Source organism: Rhineura floridana, chromosome 8, assembly GCF_030035675.1.
Source record: "Rhineura floridana isolate rRhiFlo1 chromosome 8, rRhiFlo1.hap2, whole genome shotgun sequence".
NCBI lineage: Eukaryota > Metazoa > Chordata > Lepidosauria > Squamata > Rhineuridae > Rhineura > Rhineura floridana.
Genome location: NC_084487.1, coordinates 93,894,026 through 93,910,176, shown reverse-complemented (window position 1 = coordinate 93,910,176; position 16,151 = coordinate 93,894,026). Strand labels below are relative to the sequence as shown.

At 39.6% G+C, this 16,151-nt stretch overlaps 1 protein-coding gene across 10 annotated transcripts in view; it reads left to right on the top strand.

The window, feature by feature from the left end:
- The window catches only part of CADPS2 (calcium dependent secretion activator 2), a 528,181-nt gene that overhangs the window by 208,901 nt on the left and 303,129 nt on the right, over positions 1-16,151 (top strand). For all 10 annotated transcript variants that reach the window (XM_061640133.1, XM_061640131.1, XM_061640132.1 and 7 more), the window contains one exon: positions 2,556-2,677. In XM_061640133.1, the coding sequence (XP_061496117.1) occupies positions 2,556-2,677 (122 nt within the window). The remainder of the gene's footprint in view (positions 1-2,555; positions 2,678-16,151) is intronic.

Here is a 16,151-nt window from a genome sequence, read left to right as displayed (position 1 = left end):
TATGCTTTTGAATACCACTTGCTAGAAATCACAGGAGGGGAGAGCGTTCTTGCCCTCAGATCTTGCTTGTGGGCTTTCCATGGGGATCCGGCTGGCCACTGTGAGAATGGAATGCTGGCCGGATCCAGCAGGACTCTTCTTACATTCTTATGTTCATGGCAGCAGTTTCTACTCCTGGCCAAGCTATTCCATTCAGAATGTGGCTTGGCTCTTTTTACACTAGGAATGGCTGTAGCAAATACAAAGGCAGAGCTCTAACTCTCACATTCAGCTGTAGGCGCAGGTACAATAGCGTGGTGAAATTGGGACTTTGTGTGATTGGGCAGCTATGTGTTTGCCCTGCTTCATGCATTTGAGTGCTGCTGCTACTGCAATGTATTGCTGATTGAATGTATGAAAAATGGCCCTGCTGTGCAAATAGTTCTTTCTTATATGTGAGTAATCCTACCTTGGTTTTTGTCTATTAGTATCAGCTCTGTACCGCCCATAGTAATTCCAAAATTAGAATCCTTAAAATAAAACCTAGTGTTGGGCCAAAGCAGGGGTGTGGGATGATGCGAACATGCCTTCCAAATATTTTGGTTCTTGATTCAAGCTAAGAATATAAAGTTTTGTGAGGGATGGGACTCTATTTAGTTCTCATCTTTTTGTGAAATGGCAAAGGGTTTTGCTTCCTTTTTTTATGGTACAAAAAAGCCTGTGACTGACTGTTGCAGTCTGGCATCCTTCCTGTAAGAGAATGCCCCATGGGAATGATGCTGCATTGTGTTTTGTCTCCAGTGAAAAAAAGAAAAGAAGAAATAAAAATAAACTCGAGGCCATGTCCTATTAAGGCAGGGGTAGCCAGCGTGATTCCCTCCAAATGTTTTGGACTACAACTCCCATCAGCCCCACTCAGCGTGGCCAGTGATCAAGGATACTGGGAGTTGTAGTCTGAAACATCTGGAGGATTCCACATTGACTACCTCTGTATTAAACTAAGACACACATATCCTGCACAAAAAAGATAATAGAATTTCATCCCCTTGAAAGAGGTCACTGAATATTTTCCCCTCCTCCCCCTTTCATGGAGGATGAATGGTCCTGCGAAAGTGTAGAGGGATATTTAGTCCCAACTTCAATACCATCTATCAAAGACTTCTTGAAAGTAAATCTCCCTGAAATCAATAGGAATTATACAGATGCCATAATCACTAAGCTTAATTTGCTTTTGATCTTGACTTAATTAGTTTTAATCTTGCTTTGCTGGTAGAGCAGTCTTTGTTATGAATGACTGTTAGTTGAAAACAGCTCATGTGGTCTTCAGCAATGCCTGTATCTCAGTGATGCATGTTAAAATAAAGATAAACATTGCAGTGGCTGCAGAAGTTTGTTAGACACTCAGCCTCTTAATTGGTATCAGGTTGGATCCAAAGATGCTCTGCCAGATATATTCTGCATGTTTCTATGGATAAAATGAGACCAATATAATTTAAACTTAAGAGGTTGTTTATTTGCACCCATTCATATTCCTGAGCTTCATTAACAGTGCAGGTATTTCTCAGATGCTTATTGTTATGTCTAATGTGCTTTCCAAACTTTTATTCTAGGACTCCCGTGAGAATGCTAATGTTTAAGTGTTAAATCAAGTTATGAAAAAAAAAGATTGGTTTCGAAACTTTAGATTTTTTAAACATACCTAACACTGTATTGAGTAACAACATTTTGTACACAAATGATAATCTTTTTAAGGTAAATGAGGTATCCTTATAGAAATATTATATAGCCAATAAAACTCCATTGCCATATGTCATGTTCTTTTGCACAAGTGCTACAGACTTTGCATCTTAAAGTAGAAATGCTTGTTTCTTACATTAGCTTGGTAGTTAAAAAGCACTTTGCATGAAAGAAATTTGGACTATTATTTTTATGTTGGCTACACTGTATATCAGCAACTTGAGGGCTTTTTCAGGCACATCAGAGATCTGATTTTACATGTACCTTTTAGGATCGTAGCCATAGCCTTGTTCCATAGATCCTTGCATCCACCAAGCAGATATTCCATGCCGTCAATGTTAACAGTTCTGATCAGTTGTTGGATGGGACTGCATCCAGTCCTTCTTCATCGTAAAAAGATGATGGCTCTTAAACCTGAACATGCCAATTACTTAATAGGGGACATGTGTGGGCCCAATGTGGTAGATCACATCCCATACAACCACATCTGCAGGATAAGTTTGTGGTTGTTTTTTTAATTCCAGAGCATTGCTTAACACACGTAAGTCTGGTTCTGGAAGGGGGGGACTATGACTGTTAAATAACCAGCCTTAAGTAGATAAGTAGCTGGCCAGCAAAAACGTCAACTTGTGCCTAAGCAGAATTTCTTGCTAAGTTGCAAGGAGGAGGAGAAAATGGACTTGGTAAAAAATAAATAAAAAAAATTAGTATATTAGTATATATATAAAATTAGTGAGTCCTGTGTTTTTGATACTTGAGAATAATGCTGTGGCATGTGTACTGACTGCTTTTGTTTCAAACTCTTGATGATCATTTGCTGTGTCCTTTTGCTTGTTTAGATTGTTATAATGGAAGTTCAAGGCTTAAAGTCACTAGCTCCCAGCCGTATTGTTTACTGCACAATGGAAGTGGAGGGAGGAGAAAAACTCCAGACGGATCAAGCCGAAGCGTCAAGACCACAGTAAGCTTTGTGCAGTGTTGGTTATTCATGAGAATGTGTGTTCCACATTGTGAGGAAACTGTGCCCCAAAGTCAGAGCCATTGTTTTTAAAATGGCAAAAATAGCAACTTGGTTGGTTTTATTGATGGTATTATATGAGGACAAAGCAAACAGCAACTTCAGTACTAATTGCACTTGGAACAAATATATCACAAGCTTGGGAAGGGCTGGAGCTCAGTGGTAGACCATCCACTTTGCATGCAGAAAGTCCCAGATTCAGTCCTAAACATCTCTAAGTAGAACTAACAATGTCCCCCATCTATAACCCTGGAGAGCTGCTACCAGTCAGTACAGAGAATACTGAGCTAGATGGACCAATGGTCTGACTCTGATAAGGCAGCTTCCTATGTTCTCTCATGCCAACCTGTCTAAAAGTTGAAATGTTTCAGAAGTTGTTCTCAGAGTACCATCACTACTGGAGATAATGGGAATGACAACAAAGGAGAGTGGTCCTCACTTGCTTATTGTACAAATTATCAATGGATTTTTCACATCTTTTCCATGGACATTATAGTTGACAGGTATGCTGCATTTATCCTTCAGTTATTTTTAGCCTGCAATCTTATCTTCACCTGTTAAAAAACTTATTCAGACCTCAGTCAACTTTTATACTCTGACTGATAAAATTATAAAGCTTCCTCTCCATTTAGAATGAAACAGGTAAAGCCAAAAGCTTTATTAACGTGTTCGTAAAAGATAACCAATGTGCTTATTGGGTACAAATAATAATGTTTGTAGTCAAATAACATTGTTGTGCTCACCCCAGTCTCTGAGCAGTGAGATACTTCCAGGGGTTCCAGCACTTACCCAGGGTTTGGTTTCCTTGGAATTGAAGGTCAGTGGAGATGTGGAGTCTTTAGGATATATGGCTTTATTTATACATATATACAACCTGAGCATAAGGTGGAGGGGCTCCCAGCATTGACATCCAAAAGTTATTGGCTTTGGACTCAGACCAAGAGAGCAGTCAGGTTTCTCTGTCTCTTCCCAGCTCCATGTTAGACTAACTAAACACACTGGCTACCACCTGGTCCTAGCCAGGTGAGGAGGGAAGGGTACCCTTCTGAAGGAACATCACCTCATTTGTTCCTGTGGCAGCACATCTACTCTTGATCAAGTCTTTAGACATGTAGATTTAGGTACTGGACAAACATGGCCAGAACCCATTATCCTAACAAAGGAACTGGTTTGACCAGTTCAACAGATTCCTTTACCCAAACTCCATCTCTACAGATGCAGAATTACAGGCTTGGAGGGTATCCACAGACATCATCCAGACCAATCCCCCAATCCTAAAGCACTATTTTTGCTGTCACAGGATGTTTCAAGTATGAGTGAACCATGCAACTTGAGATTTCTCCATTCTCATATTTTTTTTGTTTAAAAAATCCCCTAATAAAAAACCTTGAGGTGCATATTTTCTACCTTAATAGAGAGATGGACTACTGAGGTTCAGCTTGTGCAACAAGTTTATAATCAGTACTCTATAATCAATCCTGACAAAGCTTACTTACCTGCTTACTCCATTTTAAATGGTTGGGTCCACTTATTTCAGCATTTTTTAAAAAAATTCAGTCAGGAAAAGGACTTCAGGCAGGGAAAATCATGCCATCCATAGTTTGAAGTAGAAAGATGGGCACACAGGAAGATAATGAAGTGTGTATTTGGATGATGTGATTGACTTCTGGGTTGCACATTTTTCTTCAAAGGCCTTTCTCTGTTGTTAAAATGTCATTGAGGATCTTTCGTAAAATGTGTTTTAAGAAAGATTGCTGATGGTTTTTTCCTGACCCTTAATGTGTCCTGTGAAACAGTTCTGAAGATTGCACTCATAGAGATCCCTAAGAGACAGCCATAAAGTAGGCAATTGTTCAAAACAAGTGTAAAAATCCATTAGGAAGAATTAGAAGCACATAGATATGATCACAAACCTTTGTTATAAAATTGCTACAGCCTGAAACTTTCTTCAGAAGTTACAGAAACAGTTTTCCCACAGTTCCAGATGTGGAACACAGAAAGCTATTTTATACCAGGGCAGATTGTCCTCCTTTACTGCAGAATTGCCTACTCTAACTGACAGAGGTCTCACTTGGCCCTGCTGTCTGAGAACCTAAGTGGAGATACCAAGGATTGAACTTGAGACTTTCGGCATGTGATGCATATGCTAATTTATGGAGCTGTAGGTCCCTCCTTTTAGGGAAGTTATTCATGCTTCAGTGGTTACTTTCCATTGAGCAGAAATTTCATGTTCAGTGGTAAGGGGAGCACCAGCTTTGTGTCTTTTAATATAACCGGAGAACAGCATTCAGGAAAATATTCAAAATTTAATAGTGGAACATTTTTCAGTCTGAGGGCCACACTCCCTTCTGAGCAGCCTTCTGGGGGTTCACATGCAGTGGACCCACTGATTGCCATAATATTGCTCAGAATCTGGAGTGCACAATGCTGCAGTACCTCCATGTGCAACATTGTGCTGGCAGTAGTGCAGTTTTAGTCTCCACTTAATTAGCTAAAAGAAAAGATGTTTTACTGTGGCAAGGGGTTGGACTAGATGACCTTCAAGGATCTTTCCAACTCTAGCATTCTATGCCAGTGGTACTGTTTGTCTGTTGGGTATTTTTAATATTGAATGGTAGCTTCAGTTGCATGATAGCTTCAATTGCATACACTCCATGTGTTTATTCTGGTGAACAGACAAATCTGGGATTTCAGCCCATCACTCTGCCATTAACAGTCATCCTATTTGAAGCATGTTTTAGGAGCCTCTCAAGTTAACTCCTAATTCAGTCATCCTTTCATTTTCTACCACATAACCAGATGTCAAACATCATAGATCAAAGCTAAGTAATATAACATTTAAATTCGGAACACAAAGGAATAGTACCAGTTTACATATTACTTAAGGAGAGATAAGAAAAGCTTCTCAAATCAAGGCATTTTTAGATTGAGCTTTATAATTTAAAAATTGAGTTTCAAGATGCAAAGCTATTTAAATTAGTTTTATGCAACGAGAACACAAAAAGTGTTGGAGGTTCCCATAACTTTTCTTTGAGATCAGTGAGGAGAAGCCTTTGATCCTCAAGATGTTGCTGTTGTTGTTGGACTCCAAATGCCATCAGTCTCAGCCAGAATGGCCAATGGCCAGCAATGATCGGAGTTCTAGTGCAACAACATTTGGAGATCCACAGGTTCCCACCTCTGCTTTTTAGGCAGAAGGGGCAGGCAGGAACTAACCAAATGTTTTTATACAAGTCCAGAGCTAGCAGTGTGACCGATTGTGTCTCTTCAGGTAAGCTGGGCTTTAATAAGGGCATTCAAGTCATACAAAAAGTTCAAAGCAAACAGAGTTCAGCAATACTAAGAAGCACTTAGTTGTCATATGAAGAAGTTGCAGTGTAATTATTTCCATGATGTAATCTGGGAGGAAAAGTAAGAGGCAGCACCAGTGTTGTAAAAAACTCCAACTCTGTGTAGACCAAGTGATGTAAGATCATCTCAATGTTGCCCTAATCAATTGATATGCAAAATATGTGATCAGTATGCAAAGGAAGGTGTATGCTGGCTGGCTGTCTTGTTGCCTTTTTCAGTGCAAAGGGATTCTTATTACAAATGTTAGAAACAGGATTCTCTTCACATTTTATATAACTAGAAATCAAGAACATTTGTTATATTTCTATAATGCTTATTACCTGCTAGGAATCTGATGGATGACACATAAGTAGGGATGCAGTTCAATTAATCAATTAAAATGTCTCAAATCTTTCAAATTAGTCTATTACTCCATCAATTTATATTTTCAAATGGGTGAATTCCATATTTCTGAAGCAAGAAATATGTGTTTTTAGTTAGTGTACAAGCGTCCCGGGAGGCATCACCTTAGAAGAGTCACTCCCACGTATGTGAAAGCAAAGGTTAATTCCTCATGTAAGATGATGCTTGCCCTCTGCAATATTAAGTACTGTATTTAATCATTGTATAATCTGTTGCAAAAACTTTTAAAATGGCTAATTCATTGATTAAATATTGCACGTACCTGTTTTGCTTCTTTTTGAAGATATGCAAGCTCCTTTGTATGGTTCTGCATGCAGCTAAGCATACAGCAGATTTTCTAAAGTGTTTCAAATTATGGTAATACAACCCTGTGTTTTGGTAGGGCCTGCTTCTGTTTTATCTTTACAACCTGGTTGTTTGTATTGCTCTCTTAGTTGACAGTCAGGATGGATGAAATTGTTCATTTCAGGTTCTCTCCACTTCTCATTTTTCCAGCCTCCAGTTCAATTTGCTCCATTCCCACATCAATTTGCATTTTTTCTTTTAAAACTGTGCAAAAACAAAAATACTTGTGTGCATTTCTCCTATGCATTTTTGTATACAATTTTGCCTAATCTATGCATTTTTGCAAGCAATTCTCCCTAATATAATGTAGCAACTACATCATTTCCCACTAATCTATGCATTTTTGCAAGCAATTCTCCCTAATATAATGTAGCAACTACATCATTTTCCACTATATGCATTTTTGTGCACACTTTTGGGTTGGAGAACTGCATCACAAAATTCTGAGAAGTGCAGATTTCGAAAGAGAGCTGTGTTTCAGTTTGCTTATTGGTTCAGGTAGGCTTTCATGAAAATGTGAACTAAATGAGTTTCTTCCTTATCCCTTGTTGCCAGCATTCTGAAATATTTGTTGCAGTTTGTGAACATTTGTATTCTTTTATTTCTTCTTCTCTTAGCAGCTTTCTACCTTTTTTAAGCTTTCAAAAGACCACCAACATCGACAATGACCTTTTCTCCCAAGCCTCACTTAGGAGAATGCTCTCCATGAGTCTTAGTTGTATGAAGGCAAGCGCTGCTTTGTTGCTTTCACACCATAGGGTTTCCCTGTTCTTTGAATAGCCATCCCATAGCATTTCTTCTTGCCATTCTTATTCAGGGCTGAAATGGAGCTGGCACAGTAGTAGTGTACATAGGATTTCTTAACTATTTTAATTGCTGTGAATGTTTAATAATAAAATTTTCAGACGACAGTTCTTCATAAGGGAGGAGAGCTGAGTTTGTTACAATGGGTGTTACCTGACTTTTTCCAAGTAGACCCCATTGAAATAGGTGGATGTAAATTGGTTATGTGGATTTCATTGGATCTATTCCGCATAGGATTCAATTAGATATCACCCAGTACATCTATATATTTAAAACGTATTGGAAGTAACATTTTGTAGAAATAACAATCCCATTGTTCTAACAGTATTAGTCAAGACTAATGCTTAGAACTAATTCATATACAGTAGCTTCTTCATGGAGATCACTCTAAGGGCAGAACTTGTAGTTACAAAATTGTACCTATAGCCAAAAACAGCAAGTGGAACGCCTTCCCCACCTCCTCTAGTGTATAGTTCAACTTACTTTGTGTCCTGTTGTCATTACACTTTCTCCCAGGTTGCTCCTAGTTAACAGAACTCAGTGTTGTGGAGTAGAGGCATGGAAATATTCAGCCTAATTATGCCAGAACATAAGTTGTACTAGACATTTATTGAAGTGGAAAGGAGGTCTACATCAGGGGTAACTAACCCTTTTAGACCTGTGGGTACATGGTGCCTATGGGCACATTTGGGCTTTTGACAAATTCTGTGGGCACCACACACTCTGGCCACATCCAGTAGAATTAGTCTGAAAAGTACATACAGCTGAAAGGAAGAGGGGAAATGCACCAGTCTTCCAACTTCTTCCTTTAGCTCTGTGTACTTTTCAAAGGAGAAAACGGTAACCACTGTCATCACTAAGGAGGCTGAAGGGCTCAGAATCTTTGTGGGCACCAGGAGAAGGTCTCAAAGGCACCAGTGTGCCCATAGGCACCATGTTGACAACTCCTTCTCTACACATTGCTGCAGCTATATGTTTGGCTCTTCACAGTATCTTGTCTTCAAATACCGAGCGTCTCATGTGCATTGATCTACCACAAAGATTGGGGATTTTCTTCCCATTGTACCCAAACATCATTGTGAGTTCGTTCTCTCTCTCTCTCTCTCTCTCTCTCTCCCCTCCCCCCCATTTGTAGTGGAGATTTTGCCCAACAGACAGCTTACTATATGAAATCCCCACCCTGCCACTGTCCCTGTTCTTTGGCATTTTTCTGTGGAAATCAGGCTGCCAATACCAGACCTGTCTCTACCCACAAGAGAGGTTCTCAGTCTTAATCTTTCATAACATCACCATCAATGTTGTCAAGGAAAGATTTGTGCTTTATGTATTGTTTTTACAGTTACAATTTTCAACTTACAAGGCTGTTCTCACTCCATGCTTTATTCATTACAAAAATATGCATTTCTGATTGCCTTTGCTAACCAAATCCCGAAGTACTGAATAGCAGCAACTGAATCTTATTTAACATTGATTTTGGTAGTTTGAATTTTTTTCAGCCTCTGCAAAATTGAGTTACCTATGTTGACACAATACTTGCAGATGTCACTAAAATAAAATTACCCACTACAATAAACATTGCAGCTGTTACATTTGTGTCATTTTGGAGAATGTAAGTAAATAATGCTTGAAACATTACATTATTTTTCTATGCGTTGTTAACATGAACATATGTGTAGCAGGATTTCAGCAAAAATAAGGACAGAGGGATTTTAATGGTAACTCACAAGTAATAAATCTTCACGTTGAAATTTAATTACTCTGGATACAGCTTGCTCTTAATGTATTACTGATCTGAGTTTCAGATCATTGTGACACACACGAGTTTTAAAAGTTGTATGTTTGCTTATTACTCAGTATTGAACTGAATGATGTTGTATAAATCAGATTGAATAATTTATTTGAAACATCTATCAGCATTGCTAACTTGTTGAAAATAAGAATTGGTTGCACACTGCAGAGACAAGGCAATAACCTCTGGAAAGATTACATTGAAAACAGCTCCTTCAAAGGATCTGCAACTGAAAGGTGGGGAGGAAAAGGATGAGGAGACTTCCATGTATGAAGTAAGAATAGCCCCTTGGCAGGTACTGCCAGTTTTTTCCTAGGTCAGGTAAGTAGGTAGAATAATATGCAGCAAATTTCAGAATAGTTAATATACAGGCAACAAAATGTAAATTATTAGCTGACATACTACTCCTATCCAAAAGCATTGGACTTTATTAGAATGAAAACTTGGTAGCATAAAGCAAAGGCTGAAAGGACAGTGAGTATAGCACAGCAGATCTGTCCCTTGGGGAAAATGATATCCATAAAAATATTAAGTGCAAAGATAAGAGCAGCTTGGGTTGTCTAGGATGAAAATTATTTAGAAGTGTTGCCCAAGGGCCAATGTGGATAGATTGCTGCAGTACCCACATTCAAATTTCTACTCAGCAGTGTAGTCCACGAGTGACTTTAGGCCTTCCACTGTGTCTTCCCCTAAGCTACTTCACAGGGAAGCTGTAAGGATATTGTGGAATAATTCCACACATCATACTTTGAGCTCCTTTTGATGAAGCTCTTTGAATGGGACAGAGATTGGAATGGAATCTGAGTTTATAGAGAGATTGTTAGATACCAATTGATTGTTGTGATTCAGAGTTCATGACCCAATTTAGGCAATCATCCTAAATCAGGGGTAGAGAACATCTTGGACTCTCATTACCCCCAGCCAGTATAGCTAATGGTCAGGGATGATGGGAGAAATTGTCGAGCAACATATATAGAGCCATCCCCAATCTAAACCATGGTTTTAAATGTCCAGGAATGGGCTACCACAAGGGTTCATGTGCTTCCCTCCTGTACTTAAGGGGGAGAGTGAAAGTTTCTACTTGCACTTTAGAACAAACCACAGTTCTGCATTACACTGAAATTAGGGTACTGTGGTTTTCTCTAACCAAAGTTAGTTTAAACCAGTTCCCCAGATTCATACATAATGCAGAACTGTAGTTGGTTCTAAAGTGAAACTGAAAACTTTCATTCTTCTCCTTATTTATTACATTTATATCCCACCCTTCCTCCCAGAAGGACCTTTTATGCACAGAAGAAGGCCAGAGGAGAGAAGGTATGGGAGTATGAGGCTTTCTATGACTCCTTCTTGATCACCTAAATCATGATTTAGAATGATGATCTTCTGAACCAGATCCCTATATGAGTAAACTCTGCAACCAAGCAAAGAGGTTGTTTAGGACACTGCAATATATCGTAATTAACAAGTTTACTCCAAATTTTAGGCCTGCTTTTGAGACTTATTGTGATGGGGCAAAAATGTAATTTAATGAACGTGCTTACATCTCATGTGCTAATTTGAATGGTGGTTTCTGTTCTTGAAATCCTGCAGCCTGATATTTGGTAAGTAAGGAAGGGAGGGTAGTTTTGATTGATGTCCAAGGACCACAGCCACAGTTTCTGTTTCTGCCATCCTTTTCTGTTTCTCATTGTGCTTAGGTCCCAGGCACAGATTCCTACTAACCACTTCTTTGTAAGATCTTGGTAGAGCTGTTTGATTTACTACCACCACCACCACCGGGCTCATTACTCATAATATACTGGAACATTTCATTTGCTTTGGAGCTTTTCATTATGGACCTTTCCTCCTCCTGGTACAAGGAGTCCAAGGCTGTATAAAAGTCCCATGCTCAAAAAGATGGTTTTATGATCCTTATGTAGTTGCTGTTGTTGCATACTCTAATTATAACTTTCAAACTCTGTTGTATATCTGGCTAAAATGTTCAGCGGTAGGAATGCAAGCTCTGAAGCAACATTACCTCCTTGCTTGGTGGCATCACTACTAATCCAGAATGGATGTTTTTGAACTGACACCATTAAATTTTATTCAGTAGACAATTCGAATACAGCAATACCTCCAGAGGGCCCATTTAAAATATTAATAATCATGGGATACTTCATCCCTTTCTCCCCCCCCCAATCCTTTTCTTGTCCCTGGAACCATTGTAATCTGGATTGGGAAGAAAGACATGAATCCAGCAATATCCCACACATGGATATGTCAAACCTTACAGTGGGCTACCACTTCTACTGTATATTGGAGATGGAAGGATCTGTCCATTTCAGTTTTCCAATTTTAAATTTGATTCTCCACATTTTGCATTTTTTTTTAAAAAATCCTCATGAAAATTCTACAGCATTTTAGTGAGAATTTTTGTATGTAGTTTTGATGAATTTGCACTTTTTTGCAAGCAGTATCTCTTAATACAATGCATTTTTGTATGATTTTCACTAATGTATTCATTTTTATGCACACTTTCCTGTAATACATGCATGTTTTGCAAACATTGCTTGGTGAAGAATTTCAACGCAAAATTCAGATAAGCATGGATTTTGAAGGATGGCTGTGTTTCAGTTCTCATGTTGTTTTGGAAAGTATGAATTTGATAAATTTGGCTTTAAATGCAAACTGAAGTGAATTTCTCCTCCATCCCTAATGTATATTAGCAAAATACCAGTCATCATATTATGACTGGTAAAGGATGTACCGAGGGATGAGTTGCATCTTTCAGGGGCTCCTGGAGGGGTTCTGTGTGTCCATGTGCTCTGTGCCCAGACATACAAGGCAATCTCACATGGGGTTCCTTCAGTGACAGCTGGGCTACATGGTGTCAGGAATGGAGGAAAGCACAATCAGAGAGGCAGTGTGGCGCAGTGGTTAGAGTATTGGACTAGAACCTGGGAGACCAAGGTTCAAATCCTCACTCAGCCATGAAGCTTACTGGGTGACCTTGAGCCAGTAATTGCCTCTCAACCTAAACTGCCTCACAGGGTTGTTGTGGGGAGTAAATGAGGAGGGGGAAAACCATGTATGCTCCTCAGAGGACAGGTGGAATATAAGTTAAATAAATAAATAGTTAACATTTTATATAGTACTTCCAAGTGTTGAAAGTGCTTCACATATGTTATCTGCCTGACTCCCATGCTATTCGTTCTTAGGGCAAAAAAATATTAAACATTCACCTACATGGAAGAAATGATGGAGTGCACTTGGTAACACTACTAGAGCAGGGTCTAAACCTTGTCCCCTGTTAAGCTCAGCATACACAGATCCATCCTGGATTCCCTTTCTTGGTCCGGCTATAGCGTGAGTGACTGGAATTGGACTTTGTATACACACACGTACTTCCAAACAAGTAGGCTGAAAGAAAAGAGGCAGAAATGGGTCCCAATGATCCCTGAGGTAAGTGTGGCCCAGCAGAATGTCTGTGCACCCTGTACATTAGGAGTGGGGAACCATTTAGAACCTGAGGACCACATGTCTTCATGGGGAACCTTTCAGGGGCCACATACTAATGAATGGTGTAGCCAAAGTGGGTGCAGTCAGACAAACACCACTCTCAGTCCTTCATCCAGACAAACAAGAGGACTAGTGAGGGGGTGAGGGCTCTGCAGAGTCCCGAGGGCCATATAAAGAAGCCCGGAGGACTCCATTTGACCCCCAGAACTGAGGTTTCTCATCCCTGCTGTGCATCATTGCTGTGTGTATTTGCACCAGAGAAGCTAGAACAGATGGCATAGGTTCAATGCAGGCTCTGACATATTTTAATCATTAGACATTTGTTGGTAAATAATGGCACAAAGATTGATTTGCTTTGTGAAGGTAGGTGCCTGCTCAGTTTGCATGTGTCTGTTCTACTGGGAGCGCGTAGGCTCACTTTGAGGTTTTTTTTCCTATTTCATTTTTGAGATGCAATTCCAAGACTTGATTTTATTGTCTTTTTTTTCATATCCTCCAAAATTTCTCATTCACATCCATTAGCTTGCTAAAGCTGGCTATATTTTCAGACTGTGAAGCTGACATTTGAGTTGTTTTTCTCTGACTGCCACTAACATGTCAGGACTATATAAGTATTAAATCTGAAATGACTGACATGTCGTAATTGCTCCATCCCAGTGTAAGAGATTGCAGCATTTTGTCTCCAAGGCACCTGTTCCTTGTAACAGAATCAATTCACATCACGATAGCTCACAAACATGAGGTGCTTTGGGGAGCAGGAGAGAAAACCAAAACTGACCACTTGAAAATACATAAAAATGTTTTCCACAACATTTCCAGATAAAATCTATAAAAGATTGCCATGCCTACATTACTGGTCTAAAACAGGCTAAATTCTGTGTTATTGAGGGCCACTTTTTTATCCAGGCAGTGGTTGACGGGCCGGAAATGTAGTTTCCACATGATTTTGATTGTTAAAATAGGAGCCATCTAATAACGAGGGCCCAGTTAATGCGGCACACATACTCAGGCATAGCATTATATACAAATACGTACATTTGGAATTTTTGCTATAATTTGTAAAAAGAAGAGTAGCTTCAGGACCAACTAGTAGAAATTACCTAAACTTAGAGGCATTAAAGATGGCGGGTGGGGAATGGGACACAGAATTTCCCCCCACTTTTCCCCCAGACCCTTACATTTCTGCCTGAAAAATCTGACTGCTGCCAATTTGCATCTTTCCCATGCCTCCCAGTAATGTTTATTTGACGCAGACATGTGACACATCTTTGCAGTCATCATTTCTCCCCTCTCCCTCCCTCCCTCCCTCCCTCCCTCTCTCCCTCCCTCTCTCTCTCTCTCTCTCTCTCTCTCTCTCTCACACACACACACACACACACACACACACACAGAGAGAGAGAGAGAGAGCACCCACCAGTGCAGAGGTATGAGGGCAAGAAGCATGCAGTCACATGTGTTTCTGTCATGTCACACATCTGTTTCTACTAGATATTACCAGGTGATGAGATGCAGAATGATGGTGGCCACATGGTGCAATCCTGTACCACACTATGCACACTTGTCTCATTTGAAATTAAGGGTGAAAATAATAAGCATCCTCCATACAGCCTATTTATTGAGCATTTATCCTGATTTGCTTGCACAGAGCTTACATGGAGGCTAGACTGTGCTTGGTTTTTATTGAGCATTCATTCTGATTTGTTTGCAGGGAAGTTAAACAACAGTGAGCATTCATTCTGCGTTGATCCTGATTTGCTTGTGGGGTGTCTACACATCTTCCCATTAAACATATGTTCATCCCATACTTTTTAATGCATTTCCCCATCACTTTCCTAACTGCAAAATTCCATTTCTTTTTAAAAGTGGATATGTTGTGCAAGGCTGCTGAGCACTTTAATTCATTTGAATTGCACGAACCTAAATTTGCAGCATACCCTTGAATCCCTCCCATAAAATAGTGACAATCTGGAGGCACCCTCAGGCAATCTGCAATTGTAATGCATGCTAAAAGCAAAACAAAGTGTTTCATTAAGAAATGAATACTTAATCATTTTTTTTTTAAAAGTCACAAAATGCCTTCCTGAAGTTTATTCTCTTACTAGCTTTGCTTTGAATGCTTTCTGACTTCATTTCTTTCCTGCATAACCATTTTCCTTTCCTTGTTTCCCAGTGCACTTACTATTTAAATTTGCATTATGAAATGTTTGAAACATATTAATTGGCTTTAGTGATGTGATGTCCCTGGGGTCCTTTGGAGAGGCTTTACCCTGGCATGTCAGGGGGTCATTAGGTTGCAGCCAAGGGCTGAAACAACAACACAGACAGCAGTGTTGGGTTGAGCTAAGGGCCACTTCTATTGAAATTAAAAGGACCTGAAGAGGGGAAAAGAAACAATAGGTGCAGGAGCTAGCTATCACATATCAGACCACTCCTGGAGCTATTGAGGTGACCTGCCCCTGCTGGGTGAAGGGTGAGTCGTTGTAGCCACACCCTGAAACTGAGTAGGGGAGCCTTGAGTCACCACCCCCTAGGGCTCTAGAACTCTGGTTGGGTGAAGCAAATTCGCCCCAAAGGTGGTAAATATCCTACTGCCACTGCAAAGCAGTTTATAAATCTGCTAAATAAATAAATAAAAAACTGTCTTGGGGACCCTGTGAGGGGCCAAACAATGAAAAATACAAATATTTTAAGTATATAAAAGTTAGGCTTTTTTAACAAACCCAAAATACTGAAGTGCAGTCAAGGAAATAAATAGAAAATATTTCTTCTGTTATCTAATGTTTTCTCCAGCTTGATACAATAGGCACTTAGGCTACATCTTATAAAGTTGCAGAGGATCCTTAGTAAGAGGTAAGAGCTGGTTCAGAAATTTAACAGTCTCTTTCTGTCCTCCTAGCAGAAGATACAACAATCCAGGGAACATACCTTTTGCTAACTCAAAAATGTCAAACCCTTCACCAAAAACCCAATTGCTTGTGTGTACCAACTTCACTGAAAAGGGCACAATTGCATAGCTGTAAGGGGTGGGGGATGGGAGAAGGATCCGTCTACTGTAGCAACACAAACTTTTGCTTCCTTTAGGAAGGAAGGTAGGTGGGAGGTCTTGGTTCAAGAAAAGTCAGATTCAGAGTTAGAAATAGTATGTAACTTCTACCGTCGATGTACTGCGTCATTAATTTCCCACAACTGTGGAATTGCAAGGTAGTTCTGTGCTCAATCCAGGCAAGA